Here is a 17,651-nt window from a genome sequence, read left to right as displayed (position 1 = left end):
CGTGCAAATCGTCTCGCCTCTCTACCTCTTTTCTTTTCCTTCTTTATTATCCCCCATCACATAGCATTGGCATAACCCGGACCCGAACGACTCAGGTAGTCGGACGCGCGCCGCGCGTTGCCGTCGTGGTCCCAATGCAGGCTACTCTCCTGACCTTGCTTAATGTAGTAGTAGGACGACTCGCCGATGGCGTACCGCAGCCAGCTGCCCTTGCCGTGGCCCCATGCGTCCCCTCGCTGCTCTTCCTCGAGGCCGAGACCTTTAAGGTCGCGGAACACGTTCGACGGCAGCTCCACCACGACGTGCTTTTCCTGACGCGGCGCGATGGGCGCCAGCGCGAGAGCGAGCGGCCGCAGCAGCAGGCGGTCGATTTCGGGCAGGCGAGCGGCCGGGCGCGCAGACGCGTCGTTGTAGAGATGCTCCGAGAAGGAGATGACGAGGGAGCGCAGGTTCGGGAACAGCACCATCAGGCCGGCAAAGTCTGGGACCAGCCGCATCCTCTCCTTGTCGCTGTGGCGAGACATGGGCGGCAGGTAAGGGTCCCCAAAGAGCATGACCTCCCACCGCAGCTCGAGCGACCGTATCGTGGCCAGACGCTGCGGGAGGAGCAGGCGCTGGCTGCCGTCAGGGCTAGAGAGGGCGTCCAGCATGTCCCGGCTCTCGAAAAAATACGTGTTGGTCGCGTACAGCACTTCGACGCCCTCGATGTAGGCCTGTCGGCACGCGCGGAGCCAACCCAAGGCGCCGATCGCGCAGTCGCACGTGTCTGTCCCCGGCGGCCACAGCCGGCACGTCTCGGCCTCGCCCTGGAGGCAGGCGTCGCGGTGCGGCCAGATGTACGGGGACTTGCCGCGGGCTGTGAAGGCGTGGCGCTCGATAGCCGACCCGCGGGGGAGCACACGGTGGCATACGCAGCCGTACCAGCGCCACTCCCACTCCCAGTCCGCCTCCGTCTCCGGCTTAGTCTTGGAACCCGCAGACTTCGCAGTCGTCGTCGCATCGCCCGGGACGTCCTGAGGCACGACAACGCGAGACCAGGTGAGGGGCGCCGCCCCGCGGCCGTGCTCATATGCGGGCGAACGGTATATCGAGGTGCTCACCCGCTGCCCGCGCGGCGCGAGCCGCAGGTCCAAGTGGAGAGTGCGCTCGCCGAAGGCGGCTATGAGTATGCGTCGGCGCAGCTCCGGCGATAGACGGGCGAAGGTACCGAGCGCGGCGACAAGGTTGTCGGCAGTAGTAGCAGCGGCCGTAGCAGCAGGCGTAATAGTCCGCGGCCGCTGGCTAGGAAGAAGAGGGAGTGGTGGTGGCGGCCGTTCAATTTCCTGGTCGCGACGCCGCTGCTTTCGGCCTCGAACCGTGTCTACCAAGCGCCGCATCCTCAAGCTTTCTGATGAATGATGAGACCTGATTGATTGTTTGTCGGGTACAGAGCAGGATGAACGCGCATGGTCCAATGGAAAATGAGAAATTGTGCAGAAAAGGCGGTTCGAGTTGGCCTAGTTTACTAATATAAATATGCCAAGGCTATGAGAGATTGTGAGGTCACGGGCCGTAGAAACGGTAGGAGATTAGGACAAAGTTATTTGTTAAGGAAGGTTACATTAATATAGTAGACACACTTTATTATATGCCCTTTTAGTGCCCTTTTAGTGCCCTTTTAGGTCACACATTCTGTGAGATGCACTGCTTTCGATTCCTGAATTCGTGATATTCTTCTTCTTGTAAGTTCCGAGAGTGACTCTTATCACGTTGTCTACGATGTAGAGAGGAAGGCACCGTTCTGTAAAATGTAGAGGAAATTACACTTGGCTTAATGTGATGCCTGTAAACGCATGTGTCACGCGCGTCACAGAATGATTGACTGAGCATGTACTCTAGGCTCAGCAGTGGCTTAACCATGACGGTCTGAATCGGCTACGCCTGTGTACTAGACAATACTACAGATGAAGTCTGGAGCGTTTATAGACAACTAGGTTTCTTCATATTAGTCTGGCAAGGAAATTCCAGAGAAAACAAGACTGTTCCAAAGAAAATACAGCTTCTCAAGTCAAGAAGTTCAAAAGCAAGCAGTCCCAATACGTTTGGTGTGTAGTGGGTCTTAGTTTGATTTTCGATTTAGTCGCTCGAGATGCCTGAGCCCTACTACTATAAACTCGATGGGAGAGCTTGCGATGAGCCCATTCCAATCAGAACTTGCCTAGTTCCTTGTAGTAACATTGAATGATCGCAGATCCCACATCCATGATCAGCCCAACCGAATCCTTGTCGAGCCCGTGTCAAGCCCTTTAGAACTCAACCTCAGCACTAGAGACGCCCTTCTTCTCGATGCCGGGGACGCGCCAGTCGCAGCCGCACCAGCAGCCCCAAGTCGGGTGCTCGCAGTTGATATCTCGCTGGGTCCACTGGAGTTTGCCGTTACGGTCGCACTTGTAGTTGTAGGGAGCGTAGTAGCAGTAGCCAAGGCTGATGGGGCAGGAGATCTCGCACTCGCGTCGACGGAGGGTGATGGTCTCCTCGGCAGAATTAACGTCGTTGTGGTCATGGCCCTGCTCGGTGATGGCCTCACGGGCATTGTAGGCAGTGTTATGGGGGTTCACAGCAGTGCCTGCCGTGACGAGGGCAGCGACGCCGGTGAGAATGAGCACTGTGGTTTGACATGTGAGACGAAGTTCCCTCCAGAGGCTAGGTAGCGAACATACAAAGGTTCTTCATCTTGAATAACGTAGAGTGGTTTTGTTTGGCTCTGGTTTTGTTGGTCTGTTAGGTAAAAAGAAGGAAAGTCTTCTTTCGGATGGCGAATGAGGTTGTTTGAGTAAGGATTCGAAAGCAGAATCCAGACCAGAGAAAGATGAGTTTTTATTTTCAAGAAAGAACAGTACACTCCAGAAACAAAAGAAGAGAAAAGAGCGAAGAATGTCAAGAGCCGGCTCCTTCTCTCACCGCCAACGTTCACTCTTGTTTCTATTATTGTGAAGTCGAACTGGGCTTCAAGGAAAGAGCAACCGAGAACGCTAACCCAAGAAAGGGCTTCCTGCCTTCTTTGTGATGTCAATCACATCACGAGTACGTTCACTATTGGTCTTTATCTGTGTGTTTTTACGAATATTGAGTGTGCTAAATGTACCTGGAATACCTTGTGACGGTGCATATAGATGTTTGTGCCGCCCGTCCACCCCTTACATGACAAACATCGTGAGCAAACTCTTGGAGTGATCTGGATTGATATTATGTTCAAGAAGACTGCCTGTTATTTTGGAACAACACATGGGCCTCATACACCTTGTTCACATGGATTCTATTCTTTGTTGATTGCCGGTATGGCATGTGCTATGGAGGGGCACTAACAAACTCTTGATCACGTTGCACTCGCTTGTTGGGTCGCATGGCGCAGTACATCGTACCTGGATGCCATATGTAGGAAGTGACGGAGGCAAGGCAAGTCCAGGCTAAAGACGGAGGATAAAGAGGAAATGTAACCTGAGGTCATCATGGACAACTTTCTTGCCAAACAGTTTGGTATGTACAAAAGTGAATACATCTTGAAACAAATACACGCTCCGTCTAATGCCCCATTCCCTGAAAAACAAGTCATCTTAACGCCTTCCGTTCCCAGTTTTTGCCCTCTCAGTCTGGCCAAGCCACGCCGTTTGCTCTTCCAAACGGCTGTAATGCGCATCGACAACTTCATGGTTCAGGTAGCTCAGCCGGTGTCCGCATCGCGTCCACTTGACGTCGTGCGCCGTGGCCGAGTCGTCGCAGCATCCACCCCAGCAATCTCCAATACGGTCAATGACGGACTGGAACTTGGCCGCCTCGCTTCGGCGGCTCCGGTCGATAATGTTCAGCATCGTCGGGATCGCCACCTCGTGGAACAGGTCCGCGCAGCCGTAGACGTAGGACAAGAAGATGAAGTCGGCAAAGAAGCGCCGCGGGATGTAGAAGATGTCCGACCAGCCCACGCAGAATTCCTTTTCCTCGACCGCGTAGCCGCGGTTCATCCTAATAATCTCGCCGTTGACGGTGACGGCTTTCTCGTTCCACTTGTGGTACCATCCCCACCACTGCGGGAACTTTTGCCAGTCCGTCATACACATGTACCGCGGCCCGTCGCCCTCGAACTGGCGCGTGTTATGTGATGTCGGGAACCAGATGGACTGGCGGTTCTCGTCGACCCAAGCCATCGGGTCAATCCAGGAGTCGAAGTGGAAGTACATCAGGCCCTCGATGTCGGGCTGCTCATCGAGGATGAGTTTCATCGTGTGCGCGACCTGCATGTAGATCGTCTCGTGGTGCGCGTATTGGGAGTGAGTAAGGTTGTGGTAGTCTTCGGGCTTGTCGTCCATCATCTCCGGCATGGAGATGTGGACAGTGTGGAAAAAGGGTTTGTATTTTAGCAGCAGCGGTACACGCTCCATGCGTTTTGCGTTCCAGCGGATCATGGCGAGCGTGTTGCTGAAGGGCGAAGCGGTCAGGTTGCCCGGGCCTGATGTGATTTTGTAAGGCTCCTTCTTCTCCGTAAATGGAGTGATGATGTTGGTTGGAGGGGTGAGGCAATGGCCGTCAGTGTCGTCTCGCATGACTAGTCTGTATTCGGGGGTGTGGGGAGGCTCGGCGAGTGTTGCGAACGGAACGATCCCGGCGCCGAGAAAGCCGGCAATGGCGAGGAGACCAAGCTTAAGTTTCTGCCGCGATATCAATCGTCTGGATCTTTCAAAAGTCTCGGCAGACTTACCTTTTGAGCCTTGGACGGCGGGAAATCGTGCGTCCTGTAGTCCACAGGGGACGAGATGTGGTCTTTCAAGGGCGCGTACTTCATGTATGCCAAGGAGGCGATGAACATAAGGGCCGTACCAGGGATGAGAAAGTCACTGTACTTTGACGAGAAGCAAAACGCAGACACAAGTAGCAGAACCACAGCCGTGATATCGTTCGTGAACCATCTGACCCACGCATCGACGTCTACTAGGAGTCAGCCATTGGTATCCGGCATCACAGCGCAAGGGAAACTTACTCCTGTACGCGACAGTGCTTACCAGAGCCACAATAGTTGTCAACACCACCACCGAAAGGGCTTTACTGTCATACCCGTCGAGGAATGCGGGCTCGTACGTGCTGTAGTGTCGGACGAGGATGTGCACAAAGAGGTTGAGCACCGCCCCCAGTGCACCCAGTATGGCGTTTGCGCCATTCGCGCCGAGGATGGTACCTTTCAGAAGCTTCTCGCTGTAGATGTCGGACAGGGCGCTGAAGCTTGCTTGGCTCACGAGGCTTGTGTACAGATGGAGCTGATACGTGGATGCCCTTGTGCGATGTTGCGGCAAGAATTGGGATAGCACAAGGCCAGAAGTCTAACGTCGTCAGCTGTGTCTCCAAGCGACCACGGATTTGCGTGCGACCTACCTGAATCAGAAAGGCCATCCACCGCGTCTTTGGGCCTTTCAGGCCAAAGGCTGGCGTGGTGAAGAGAGCAGCGGCGATGGCGATTCCGCTCTTTGTTAGATGGACGGTGCCTGGGTCGGTCACCAGATAGTTGAGAAACATCTACGCCATGGGATGCCAAGTCAGCCCTCGTTCGTCCAGTTGCACCATTCATCCGAACGCTCCGGAACCCGTACCAAGTTGTTGCTGAGCATCTGCAGCAAAGCGATCCTCATGAGCCCAAACCTGACGTCGGCGTCTCCCCATGCATAGCGCCACAGCGCCCTGGCGCTTCCAATGGGCGCACTGCGCGAGAACTTCTCGACGGCAAACTCGCTTGATGACCGGCCATCCTCGTTGCCATGATCCAGCTCGTCCGATCTATTGTCCAGCGACAAGTACTCGGCGCTCGCGGCGCGCGTGCGAGTCTCGCGCTTCAACAGAAGCGTCGCTATTAGAAATCGAAGTAGTTCGGATATCGCCAAGCTCGACGATGGTGAGAAGTTGAACTGCCCTCGCTCGCGGGTGTTCCAGAGGTTGACGGCGGCGCCGGCTTGGAGAAGCACCAGTCCGAGCGCGGCGAGACACGGAATCAGGCCGGCGCCGTTCCCGACCACCGCCTGCGCTCGGCGCAAACAAGACCGAGTGGCAGCCATGACGGGGGGAAAAGAACGTAGGCGACGCGGGTTTCGCTTGTCCTGTGCGCTCGCATGCGTGGCTCGACTGTCATGGGCGAGAAATCATGATCCCGCGAGACAAGTCCGAAGTGACTTTTTAGTGTTAGAGAAGAAATAGACGCCGGGCCCTTTGAGCTACGGAATACGAGTCGCGGTGGGGTGGGATCAGCATTGCAAAAAGGGTACTTACCTCTCTCAAGACGACAGTTCGTACGGAATCTTCTGGGGGGGTGGCACGGCAAGGTAAAACCGGGGACTGACAGGGGACGACGATTCGAGCTCTGCTGCCAATCTAACGGCGCAGGCGTGGCGCAGGCATGAGTGAGATGGATAAGAATAGGTAGCCTACAAGGTGGAGAAAAGGACAGACAAGCTTCATCAAGCAGTCGTCAGCGAGCAAGACTTGCATGTCGTTGAGTTGAGTTTCCTCTTCCCAGGGCTGAAGACGCCCGACATCAGACGGAGACGGCGTAGGTAGCGGCATGCATATCTGAGACTTCGAGGCCGCGATACGCTTGCTAAGTAAAGCCTCTGTGGCATTCTGAGGCGACTGGGCAAACTTTCCTACAGCACTGCGGATGCCCTTTTGGCGGCGGATTAATTGCCTTGCACGTCGCCTGTTTGCATGATCCCCGTCATGCCGGCCTCGGCACCACACTGAGTGGGCCGAGTAGCTTTGTGATGGTACCCGGTGAGGAAATCTTGGGATGTGGGCGCCCCTCCTCCCCCCCCCTGGTTGTGCTTCTTCGCAGCTTTGCCCGATCAGTTAGGTCACGGCTGCCCGTGTTGGTGAGGACATTCAGCCCCGGTATGGTGCTGCGTCAACGCGGAGTAGACTGAGAGGCCAAGAGGTACCCTCATCAAATTCTCTCTGCAGCATGGGGAGACGAGAGCTTATGGGCGCGCCGCGCGTCCTGCGACAGCTTCCCCCCAACCCCAACCTTGAGCGCTGCATGGGTTTCTCCTATAGCACCTTACATAGTACTGTCCTCCAGAGTGTGAGACTGAAAGGCACGTGTTCTGGCCAGGAGTCTAGCTTTTACTTTGAGTCGCAAGGGCTGTCACAACATGGTGTTGTTCCAAGGACGCAGCCTGCACCGAAAAAAGTAAGACGGATTATCAGCATCTGCCAGGGCGTGCCGATCGCTTTCTTATTGGCCCGTCTTATCACTCGGTGCCAGGCATGGAGTTCCAATCTGAGCCGTTTGGAGGGGGAGGCCCTCCCGGCTCCAACGTTAAGCACGGTTCAACGGTGTCGTAGCCGTGACGGCACCTAGCGCTTGCTGCAGTGCCGGAAATGGGGGGCCACCAGGACTTGAAGAATAAGAGCTGAATAAGACGGAATAATGTCGAGGGGCCGCGGGGGCCGACGGGCAACGTTGGTCCGTCCGCTGCATCGACTGAACAGTGATGGTGCTGACAAGGCGGCACGAAGCAAACTCTCGATTGAGAAATTCGCGTGCTAATAAAACGTAGCGATACCATAGGATTGCCCAGCCTGTCAATGTTTCCAAGACGGCGAGAGTTCGAGATACAGATTTACATGTGGCCTGACACATCAGACAATCCAATAACAGCCCGGCATAAGACAGACGCAGGTCGCTCCTACAGAATCATGTAAGATGGCGAATCGGAAGAGCCTTCAACTTTCGCCTAATCAATTGACAGCCTGATTGCTACCTACGCAGTAGTGCAGCATCCTCCGAACCCTTCGGATTGCCACCAGTCAAGTATTAGACCCCAGGGGCGCCGGCCGAATTTGGGGACATGCATGCAAGATCCCATCTAATCCCATTTTGACTGCACCAGGGGACCAGATGGAGGAAGGCTTTCCGGGGTGGCTTGCTCACAACGCCATTATGTTCGGCCCTCGGTGCGTGTGCGTTCGTCTTTCTAATTCTGAAAAGGACCATTTCTGAAACATTCAGTATCGTTACTGATACTAGTCGCGAGCCTCCAAACCAACTGACGGCCGGCTTCCCGAGCAGACCGCGGCGGACTGGTTTGATGCACTACGTGCTTGGCGTTTCCCCTGTGCATTACACCATGATTGGCATGATTGGGACATGGTTTTCCGCATCTCAGATCGAGACCATGGCTTCGCGACACTGACGGGCCAACTCCATTTCGTTCTCGATGCACCGGCCCACTAACGGCAACATTTCCGCGCCTCATTCCACCAGCTCCGTGGCCATCCATCCCGCCGGTGCTTGTGCTCTCGGGGCCTTGCCGTTCGTCTGGCCCGAAGCCCGCTGATGCCGCAGAATGTGACGACAGTGCAATTGTTCATGTTGCCGCTGAGGTTAGCAGACGTGCTGATCTGGAAGAGTGTCAACACTTTCCGCTGGTTGCATATGTGCCACCCGGCCACAATCTTGGGCACTGAGATCTCACATTTGTCTGCTTGCTGCCTATCGTCCGTGCCCTACCCCTCATTAAGGCGGTATGGATGGCTCAGTGCAACAGCGACAACACCTCTGCACATCAAACGCAGTGCTGACTCTTTTGGTGAGACCCCGTCAGCAAGAGATCCTACATTGAAGCAGGTTTGGCATCTCAGCTTAGTGGGTAAATAGCCCAGTTCGAACAGCAGGACCCAAATTCCAACCGACTCGATGCACGGGACTTTGTTGACTTACATACTCCCTTCCTAGCGGCTCCTACTACAGAGATCGGGTCTCCTTACTCTCAAAAGCAGCCCGTCCCGTGTGTGATTGAATCCACAGCGGATCCAGGGCTCCATCCAGCGGTCCGTACCGAGCCCCCATGCGACTTGGCCGTGATACTTGCGGCATTGGATGCATGTGCACCTTACTAAGCTTCCCCTTGAAATGTCTCGTATTTTGGATTGCCTGGGGAAATTCCAATGTTCCAGAGCTCGAGACAAACCGGCAGGGCCAAGGGATCGATGTTTTGGAGTAGAGCAACCATTGTGAGGCACGGCTTTGTCGGGTAGGCTAGCAAAACCGACAGCCTAGCCCGGTTGGCAATAGCACGACTTCGATGCGCGGGGGATCAAATAATATTTGGTGAACCTTTGGAAGCCTCGCCATCGGCAATTGGCGAGCCTGCCTACGCGCATCATCGGTTTGAATAGCCGGCTTCGCCATTGTTTATCTGAGAAACCGGACTCTACCTTGATGAGACACCCACCGGTCTCGCTGAATAGGTCGGAACAAACGTCGACAGAGGCATCTAGACCGTCTTGGTCATCTGATGTAGACGGTGAACCGGACTAAGCGGGGTCTCACCATAGTCTGAGGCCCTATGCGGACTCCAAATGGTCGCCCGAACTAGTAACAACCCACACGGCAAGGTGTGCGAGCACACACCCTCGAGAGGATACCGCCGGTTTGGGAGGGTATCGAAGGGGTAATCACCGCCGGTGGTGTCTTCAGGGTCCGTGGCTAAGCGGAGAAGACCACAGGGCTGCGTTGTCCGATTTAAACTTCGACGTCAGCAGCAGGGTAGGGAAGTTATGAAACCGACCATACAGACGTTCTGTGCCAAGCAGATGTAGACATTCGTGACGGCAACTGATGCATAGAAGAGGCATGCAGTAGGTGACGTACACGGAGTGCCTGAGCATATGCGAGCTTTAGCAGCCAAACAGGCTGCGTAAGTCTGGAACATCACTAGAAGGATTTCAGTGACCGCAAGGTTCAGCGTAATCTCACTAGCGTTGGAAGTTATAGTTCGAAGCCAGATCCGATGTTCAACTCGAGATTGGGATCATCTAGATGTTCGGTCCAACGGCTTCCACTTTGGAGAAAGTCAAGACATCGCCAAGTTAGCAAGACAACCTCGTCCGAAAACATGGGGGGAAAGGGGAGAGACCACCAATGGCACCCAATTTAACCAGGAATGCATTTTTCGCCTCTATGTTCCACGGGGCAAGAGCAACTATGTGGCCTATTCCCCCAAGTCCCTCTTTTGCGAGCCCAAGTTTTGGCCATTCGGTCTCGATATTTGCCATCATCGATCTACAACCCGTCATAATGGCGAATAAACTTTGGTCGCTAGCGGCATAGTCCACAACCGGCCGTCTTCCGAACCTCCCTACTTTGTTTTGAGATCTGGAACTGTGTTTTGGTTGGCCCAGTTCAGCACTGTCACCGAAGGCCATCTGATTTGTACTTCCTAAATCGACATCGCCGACAGCGGTCTCCCCGTTCAACGTGTTTGGCTGCTATGAGAGGACAGAAACGCTTGCGACTCCCGCCCCGGCTGGGGCCAGAGGGAGGTGGTTCCGCCACCGTGCGCCGCAAGCAAAGTTTATTCAGGAAGGTGGTTCATGAAGAGCCAAGCTGTGCCACTAGCTCGATCACCGCGGAGTCCTTTGGCAGGCCTGGACCGCTCCCCATTATTAGAGCCAGGAACCCGCGTAAGTGGGCCTTGTTTGTTCGTCGTCGACTTTGGGGCTGCTTGTTACGATTCAACCTACGCCCGCATGCTAGCTACTCGACTGGCGTGACAGTCGGGAAGGAACTGCTCTGTCCAATGATCTCGCCATGGCTCCAATCGAGACCCATGGGCCGCTGATAGGTGCCGTCACCTGGTTTCTGTGTTTCTTCTGTGGCGCTTTCTTGGCTCTGCGTGTGTACGCCAAGCTGAGTCGAGGCCAGAAACTGTGGTGGGACGACTACATAATGATATTCTCGTGGGTAAGTCTTTCCTAAGTCAAGTCCAGGGAAATGACGACTTTAGAAACTGACTAACTTGCCTAGACCTGCCTCTTCATCGAGTCTATAATCACACAAATGGGTATCAATCTTGGATTCGGACGGCACTACTACAACATCAACCCACAAACAAACCTTTTGACAATCGCAATGTACACTTCAGTCGGAGCCTCTGTATCCTGCTTCGCCTCAACGGGTAGCAAAGTAGGGTTCGGTGTTACGCTGCTGCGTCTCACGTCTGGCTGGTACAGGAGGTTCGTCTGGTTTGCTGTTGTGACTCTGACCGCCGTCATGCTTCCCAGCGCAACTTTGACGTGGTTGAAGTGCACACCGGTACAGAAGAACTTCAACAGACAAATGGAAGGGACCTGCTGGGATGAGTCAGTGACGCTCAACTACGGCATCTTCAACGCCGCTTGGTGTGCCTTCATGGACTTCGTCTTGGCACTGGTACCGTGGAAGCTGATTTGGGGAATGCGCTTGAGAAGACATGAAAAGCTCGGCATTTGCTTTGCGATGAGTCTCGGATGGTTGTAAGCAGGCCCACTCAAAGACCAACTGCGGCGGATACTAATCATCTGGTTCTACAGGGCAGGTGTATGCGCAATCATCAAGGGCATCTATCTCGTACAACTGGAAGAAGGAGACTTCTTCTGTAAGTGGTCACTACCCCGAAAACTGTCCAAACTCGGAGACTGATTGCCAAAATAGTTAATGGGAAAGACGTCACTATCTGGACTGCCGTCGAAACAGCTACTGCGATAGTGGGCTCGTCCATTCCAGTGCTACGAGTCTTCATCAAGGAAAAGGCGTCCACACTTGGATATGACAAGAACAACAATAACAACCCTAGCAACCAAAACTCTGAAGACATTGAGTTGAATACATATCGCAGCATGACCGGGCCTGCTGCCGTCGCAGGCACTCTTGACATGCAAGACACAAAGAGCGGTAGTACTACAGACAACAAAAAGCTGGAAAGTAGTGTAATCTTGCAAGAGGCTGAACCCAAGCAAGAGCATGTGATACGGTCGAAGCCTGCCGATCTGGAAAGTCAAAACTTTGACAGGATCGAAATTGCCACCAACGACCATGAACAATTCATGTATGGCAGTAGCCCATTTGCCTCGCTGGTGGCCAGAGACTGACTTTGTTTTACCAGGAACGAGTGTGATTTTCGCGGCCGCGCCCTATGACGGTGAATGAGAAGATTTGATGTGTATACTTAGCCATGTCAAAAGAAGGTGTTCGAGATCAGCACTCGACCTATGGAAACAAGGTTTATGGTAGCGTACCTAATTAAAGCTTTCGCAGGTGGACCAAAGAAGGCTCCTGGTCCAACTCTCCTTAATAACAGATACCATGAACGCCAATGGTACTTGACTTCTCCTTCCTAGAACGCTGATGGTATAACCTAATGTTGTGATCACGGCTTTAATCCAAAATTTACGGGATAGGAAGGCGCGGCACATGTCGAATGGAGTTTCCATCTCTTTAAAGCCAACCAAACAAGATTAAAGCGGGCAAATGAAAAGGGCTGCATTATCGGTATGATGGGCAGCGTCATAAAGTCAATATTCTTGGATTGTATGTTTCGGCGATAAACATCGGGGTTTGAGAGTGCCATGGCCGGTCTCCAAGTAGTGACTTATCATCGCGTCTTGAAGTGCTTCAGCTTGGAACAGTTGTGACAGCTCCTTAAGGGACTCATCTGTGTCGCAAATGACCCATGTCGTTTGACTCTAGGGTTTGTCCTCTAAGATTTAGTTCACCGGTTGGCATTCACAGATAAGCAGAGAGTCCTCAATCAAAACGCCTAGGCCGCCGGTCGTCAGGTACATAACCACAAGATTTCCATCGCCAACGTGCATGGCTCGCATAGTGAGGCTTAAGGTAATTATCCCACCACTTTTTACAAGTGAGGCGACACCATTAGCTGTCCCAGAAGCGATGCGTAGCAAAGTTCAGTCCAGTTCGCCGACCGAAACTTTAACTGTGATGTTGAGCAACTCGACCCCCACGTTACGTCGGGAATCCGGGTTAAGACGAAGATCCGTAACGACCCACAGTTGTCCGTAATTCTGTCCGGGCATAGACAGTGTAGTGCAAGCTGATTATTTATCAACTCCGTCAATAGACGATGTTCCTCTCAAAAAGAGCAATATCGTGAGACGTCTTCGTGCGGGCCGACTTGCCCCGGTCAGCTTCATGTTGCATCCCTTGCTAGGGGTATATATACGCACACTATATTTCCCTCTGCATCTAGACTTCCTATAGTTAATCACGCGTTACCAGTATCTGCTCATTTGCAGCTGTGATCGCCATAGGTGACCTGACAACTATCCCCGATCCACAGACTTGAATACTTTGCAAGACCTCGCAGCCTATACCTATATCTTGAACCGCCTGTCCCAGGATAATGGAGTACGACACGAGAGGGAAAATCGCTCGATTGAGTAGCCTTGAGTATGTTATTTGAGGTTCTAGGATTCTTTGTTCCCAATTTTCAATGCTGACTGAGCTTCGCAGCCCGGAAATACAATAGGTTGTCCGATCCCAAGATATCCATTTTGACAAGCCACCAGTACCTCGCTACCACGATATGGGTTATGAATATTCGATCAATGTTCGGATGCGAGACGCTACCAATCAGAGACCCGTATCTATAAGCCATCCACGTCGTCGGGGGTCAAGTCGCCAGTCATCGTTCTCCTGTTCGGTGGCGGATTTGTTATGGGCAAATGTCGTCAGCTGGGCGAGCAAGCGCGGATAGCAACGAACTTGTTCAACGCTATAGTCATCAATCTCTCTTATCGCCTCGCGCCTGTCAATCCTTTTCCGGCAGCACCAAACGACGTCTGGGATGGACTCAAATGGGTTGCCGCAAATGCCCATGTTCTCGGAGGCGATCCACTTGCCGGATTCATTCTCGGTGGCTTGTCGGCCGGTGGCAATTTGGCAGCGGTCACAGCACAAAGGATTGCCGACGGCACCGGGGCACTGACTCCTCCGCTTACCGGTCTGTGGCCTTGCAACCCGATAATTGTGGAGGAAGACGTTGTTTCTCCCCAGTACCGCGACCTTTTCTTCTCCAGAGAGCAGAACGCGGACGCTGCACTCTTTAACAGAGCAATTTTCACTCAGATGATGGCTGCGTATGTGCCAGAAGCCAAGTCTCCAGACTATTCGCCTTTCAACTCCAAAGCCCCGCACAAAGGAATGCCTCCGACATTTGTTCAGGTATCCGGTGCAGACTTTGTCAGGGACGATGGAAATGTGTATGAAAGAGCTCTGAGGGACCATGGTGTCAAGACCAGGCTAGAGGTGTACCCGGGTGCTGTGCATGCTCACATTGCATTGAGAGGGTTAAACTTCAAGTCGTCGATCAAGGCCCACGTCGACGTTTTCAAGGGTTTAGCCTGGCTGTTGAAGGTACCAGTATCAGACGAAGACATCAAGAAAGAATAGGCCGCAAATTCCAACGCTAGTGTTCTTGAGGCACAAACTGCCGTGTAGCTTTTTTGCCACGTTGTTTTCAGCGGTAGAGGGGGTACTGTGATCCCAATCTGGATACGTTATGGACCTGCTGTGAGAAGAAGAAATAGTATCTGCATGATTGGCGTGCTGTTTATCGAACGGTTACGACGGCCATAGTGACCTCGCGGAAGACTCGATTCTTCTAGGACGCATCAGCTTTCAATAGCTCCGAGAAAGACTGACTATGGTGCCGAAAGGCGCTGGCAATTATGCGTACTTTGGTGGAACACAGGTTCATTACTTAAGCGTTATTCCGGAGGACTCCCCAGGCCCGAACAGCCCATCTCATAGCATAGCATAGCTTATAACAGCAGCAAATGAAGGTAAAGAAATCCCAAGCTCCTGTGTTCATCGCATTTGACTGTAAAACAACATAGAAGACTTGTCATAATACTGGATAACCAGGTTTCTGATGATTTCAAACCCCATGAAAAGGATGACGATGATGAGTGAGTCAAGTTATCCTTCGGATTAGGCCAATATCATGAGACAATACATAAAAGCAAAGATCAAATCCCTAGCCATTGGGCTCAAAACACCACCCATCCTATTTCAATATGTACCGTCCTATTGAAGGCCATTGAAGTCATAATTAGTGGCGGATTTTCGCCATGAATTGGCCTGCGTCGGGGTCATAGACGGAATATTGATGTGGAACATTGGCCCTAAAATTTTTCTGAGATTCATTCCCGGGCTTCTAAATATGCAAGACTTTGAAGCCAGCAACAATAATATTCTTTTACGTTTCTATCTAAATCCCTCAACTTTGAAGCTGTCGGGCGTTGTGGCCGACGGTTGTAGAATACAGTTCCTTTGATCTAGATGGTCTGGTCTCAATTGACCAAGGTCGTTTCTCTTTCGTTCCTGACTCTAAAGAGTGTGACTGTTGCCAAATTTGCTGCCAACGAACAGAGAAAACATTAAAGAAGCAGAGTTGTCTCTGTGTCTTGGAACATGCTGTCTCCCCAATTGGCAGGCAACAATGGCTAAGTTCCCTTGACGAACTGATGACGCTGAAAGGATTTGCTCTTGCTCAAAAGTATTAGCCAAACAAAACTGGCGAGAGTCTTTCTATTTTATCTTACAGATATAATGGATCCAGTAGTTCCGTTGCAGAACGATTTCTGGTATCACTTTCAACTTAAAGTTATCAAGATAACACACCACATCTATTAGACTACACCGTCTGCATTACTCACGCTAAGTGACCGGATTTTACACATCTCTCAGGACTCGTTGCCGACCCCAAAGTCTTCGCCATGTGCAATTACGTCCTTAATGTCGTCAAGTGCCGCCAGTGCGGCCGTAGCATCAGCAAGCACCAGTCTGACATTGTATACTGTCTGTCCTACCGTAACGGCATCCGTTGCCAGGTCATCGAGCGTGGCCGTAACACTCAGCTCACCTGCTGCTCCAGCTGCCAGCGCTCCTATTAGTTGACCACGACTGTTATCGGCCATCTGTACGCACATGACGTCAGTCTCCTGCCTGACTCTAAGGACGAATGCTTGACGGACAAGCATTGACGTTTGTATTTGACCGCTTCATAGAGTATCCCGTTTGTTAGTTTATCTTTTCTCAGTTTTAATTTGAGACTTTAACTGTGCAAATTCAACGATTGAAGTATGCGGTGCAAGATGTTGCTGGCGGCAAACTAATGGAAAAACTGGCTTTGGCCCTGCAACGATATCCTTTTGCAGCTGCTAACAGACCCACGATGAATGGTTCTAATATGATATGTACATATTTACAAGTAGCAGAGGAACCTCACTTCCGTTCTATGGCCATAGACATCAACTTCAATTTTCATCAACATCGTCATTCCAGGCCAGTGTACATGTCGTTTCCAGGCAGTGGTTGTCACTCGCCTAGCGCTGAGATATATCTGCATAATATCGCTCGTTTTCACGGCATACAAAGCTCAGATAGGTAGCGTCGCGTTGACCTGGAGACATGTGCCTAACCTACTTCCTTCCAGTCTCGACGTGGCATTAACAACATACTGCTGCAACGGCGATGTCCCGCATTTTAGCCCCAGAACGAAAGCGCCGGCAAATGAGTCGGCGAGCTTCGGCGACATGTGCACGGAGTCCATCGGGTACCCTTCAGCGGCAGCTTCGGGACCCTGGACGTCAAGCGCCTGGGCGCTGTAGTTGCCGTGCGGGACGTAGTAGATGCCGGCCGCGGGACCGCCGAGGGACTCAACGACGTACCACGAGTACCACGAGTAGATGGTCGGCTTCCAGGAGAACGCCCCGGTTTGGTACGGGTTAATTGGGGTCGAGGTGGAGATCACGACCTTAGCGCCAAGTGAGAGGAAGATCGAGGACGCATTGCGGAGGTAGGTGGTGTATGTTTGGACGATTTCGGGTTGACCACTTTGTAAACAAAGTCAGCAGACACACGGTACAGTCGGTATATCGGCGACTTACTTGAAAGTCACCGGGCACGTGTTGTTGCCGATGCCAGGACAGTCGACTCTGTTTTTCACGGTGTCGTTGATGGGGTTTCCCGCTGTCATATTTGGTCAGAAATCCACAACAAAATCACAATGGACATGATAACTCACGACCGTCGTTGTGTCCAAACTCAATGACTACCCAGTCGCCAGGTTTGACCTCGTCGATTATGCGCTGGAACCGGCCCTCCCTTGTAAAGGTGCGTGCACTCCTGCCAGCATAGGCGGAGTTGTTGACCCGAATCTTTGATGTGTCCAGAGAATAGTGCAGATATTCGCCCCAACCCTGGGTGCCATTATGTCCACCATCCGGGGCCATGGTACTGTCGCCAGCGAGCCAGAGGGTGTGTCTATCGTCCACCTCAGATCGCTGCGCAGGCGCAGAAAGCACCGAGCCGGCTCCGAGGAGTAGTGTACCCAATGACAACTTCATATTTGCAGATATTCCGGCTTTGCCAGGAGGAGAAACCGCGGCACTGTATATCGAAGGCAACAACAACAGAAAAACAGAGCCATAAGAGCCAGAGCCATCACTATTTATTGTTTGCTACCCCGGCAGCGTCATTAACAGCGGATCTCGGCAAATGGGCCATGTAGGATGCCATCAACCGTCCCCCGCATCCTCCCTGCAGTGAGGACCTCAAATCTAGCATTTCCCCGCATGATCCAGGGGTTCAGAAACTGAGCCTTCAACGGCGGGACCGCTAAGCTGGATGAATGCTAGTTGCCTGTTGTCCAGATTGCGCACAATAGGAAGGCCATGGAATGCAGCTTGGCCACGACATCCCCATTCGTGGACAGCGGTGTGGGGAATCGAGTGTCTCGGGCGAAAAGGAACCGAGTCCAAACTTTGGAGACACTCGGCAGACGGATCTACCG

The 17,651-nt window shown here is 52.7% G+C and overlaps 8 protein-coding genes across 8 annotated transcripts; 2 read left to right on the top strand and 6 right to left on the bottom strand.

Annotated features, from left to right (window-relative positions):
- Window positions 1-56: 56 nt before the first annotated feature.
- Window positions 57-1,376, bottom strand: ColSpa_08309 (uncharacterized protein; the record flags this gene model as incomplete). Its single annotated transcript, XM_049274521.1, has 1 exon — window positions 57-1,376. The coding sequence occupies one exon, from the start codon at window positions 1,374-1,376 to the stop codon at window positions 57-59; it is 1,320 nt and encodes a 439-aa protein (XP_049130478.1).
- Window positions 1,377-2,285: 909 nt separating this feature from the next.
- Window positions 2,286-2,712, bottom strand: ColSpa_08308 (uncharacterized protein; the record flags this gene model as incomplete). Its single annotated transcript, XM_049274520.1, has 2 exons — window positions 2,286-2,644; window positions 2,700-2,712. The coding sequence occupies 2 exons, from the start codon at window positions 2,710-2,712 to the stop codon at window positions 2,286-2,288; spliced, it is 372 nt and encodes a 123-aa protein (XP_049130477.1).
- Window positions 2,713-3,593: 881 nt separating this feature from the next.
- ColSpa_08307 (uncharacterized protein) lies at window positions 3,594-5,541 on the bottom strand (the record flags this gene model as incomplete). Its single annotated transcript, XM_049274519.1, has 4 exons — window positions 3,594-4,682; window positions 4,733-4,959; window positions 5,012-5,285; window positions 5,401-5,541. 4 exons carry the CDS (start codon window positions 5,539-5,541, stop codon window positions 3,594-3,596), a joined length of 1,731 nt encoding a protein of 576 aa, XP_049130476.1.
- A 20-nt stretch (window positions 5,542-5,561) lies between these two features.
- On the bottom strand, window positions 5,562-6,074 carry ColSpa_08306 (uncharacterized protein; the record flags this gene model as incomplete). The annotated part of the gene is made up of 1 exon (XM_049274518.1): window positions 5,562-6,074. One exon carries the CDS (start codon window positions 6,072-6,074, stop codon window positions 5,562-5,564), a length of 513 nt encoding a protein of 170 aa, XP_049130475.1.
- A 4,532-nt stretch (window positions 6,075-10,606) lies between these two features.
- ColSpa_08305 (uncharacterized protein) lies at window positions 10,607-11,314 on the top strand (the record flags this gene model as incomplete). The annotated part of the gene is made up of 2 exons (XM_049274517.1): window positions 10,607-10,759; window positions 10,823-11,314. 2 exons carry the CDS (start codon window positions 10,607-10,609, stop codon window positions 11,312-11,314), a joined length of 645 nt encoding a protein of 214 aa, XP_049130474.1.
- A 2,196-nt stretch (window positions 11,315-13,510) lies between these two features.
- On the top strand, window positions 13,511-14,245 carry ColSpa_08304 (AB hydrolase superfamily protein; the record flags this gene model as incomplete). The annotated part of the gene is made up of 1 exon (XM_049274516.1): window positions 13,511-14,245. The coding sequence occupies one exon, from the start codon at window positions 13,511-13,513 to the stop codon at window positions 14,243-14,245; it is 735 nt and encodes a 244-aa protein (XP_049130473.1).
- A 1,295-nt stretch (window positions 14,246-15,540) lies between these two features.
- Window positions 15,541-15,786, bottom strand: ColSpa_08303 (uncharacterized protein; the record flags this gene model as incomplete). Its single annotated transcript, XM_049274515.1, has 1 exon — window positions 15,541-15,786. The coding sequence occupies one exon, from the start codon at window positions 15,784-15,786 to the stop codon at window positions 15,541-15,543; it is 246 nt and encodes an 81-aa protein (XP_049130472.1).
- A 449-nt stretch (window positions 15,787-16,235) lies between these two features.
- Window positions 16,236-17,205, bottom strand: ColSpa_08302 (rhamnogalacturonan acetylesterase; the record flags this gene model as incomplete). Its single annotated transcript, XM_049274514.1, has 3 exons — window positions 16,236-16,692; window positions 16,747-16,828; window positions 16,884-17,205. 3 exons carry the CDS (start codon window positions 17,203-17,205, stop codon window positions 16,236-16,238), a joined length of 861 nt encoding a protein of 286 aa, XP_049130471.1.
- Window positions 17,206-17,651: the final 446 nt, after the last annotated feature.

This window comes from Colletotrichum spaethianum (genome assembly GCF_022836535.1).
Source record: "Colletotrichum spaethianum MAFF 239500 DNA, contig22, whole genome shotgun sequence".
In the NCBI taxonomy this organism is placed as follows: domain Eukaryota; kingdom Fungi; phylum Ascomycota; class Sordariomycetes; order Glomerellales; family Glomerellaceae; genus Colletotrichum; species Colletotrichum spaethianum.
Note: the sequence above shows the minus strand (reverse complement) of the source record. Positions and strands in the feature narration are given on the sequence as shown.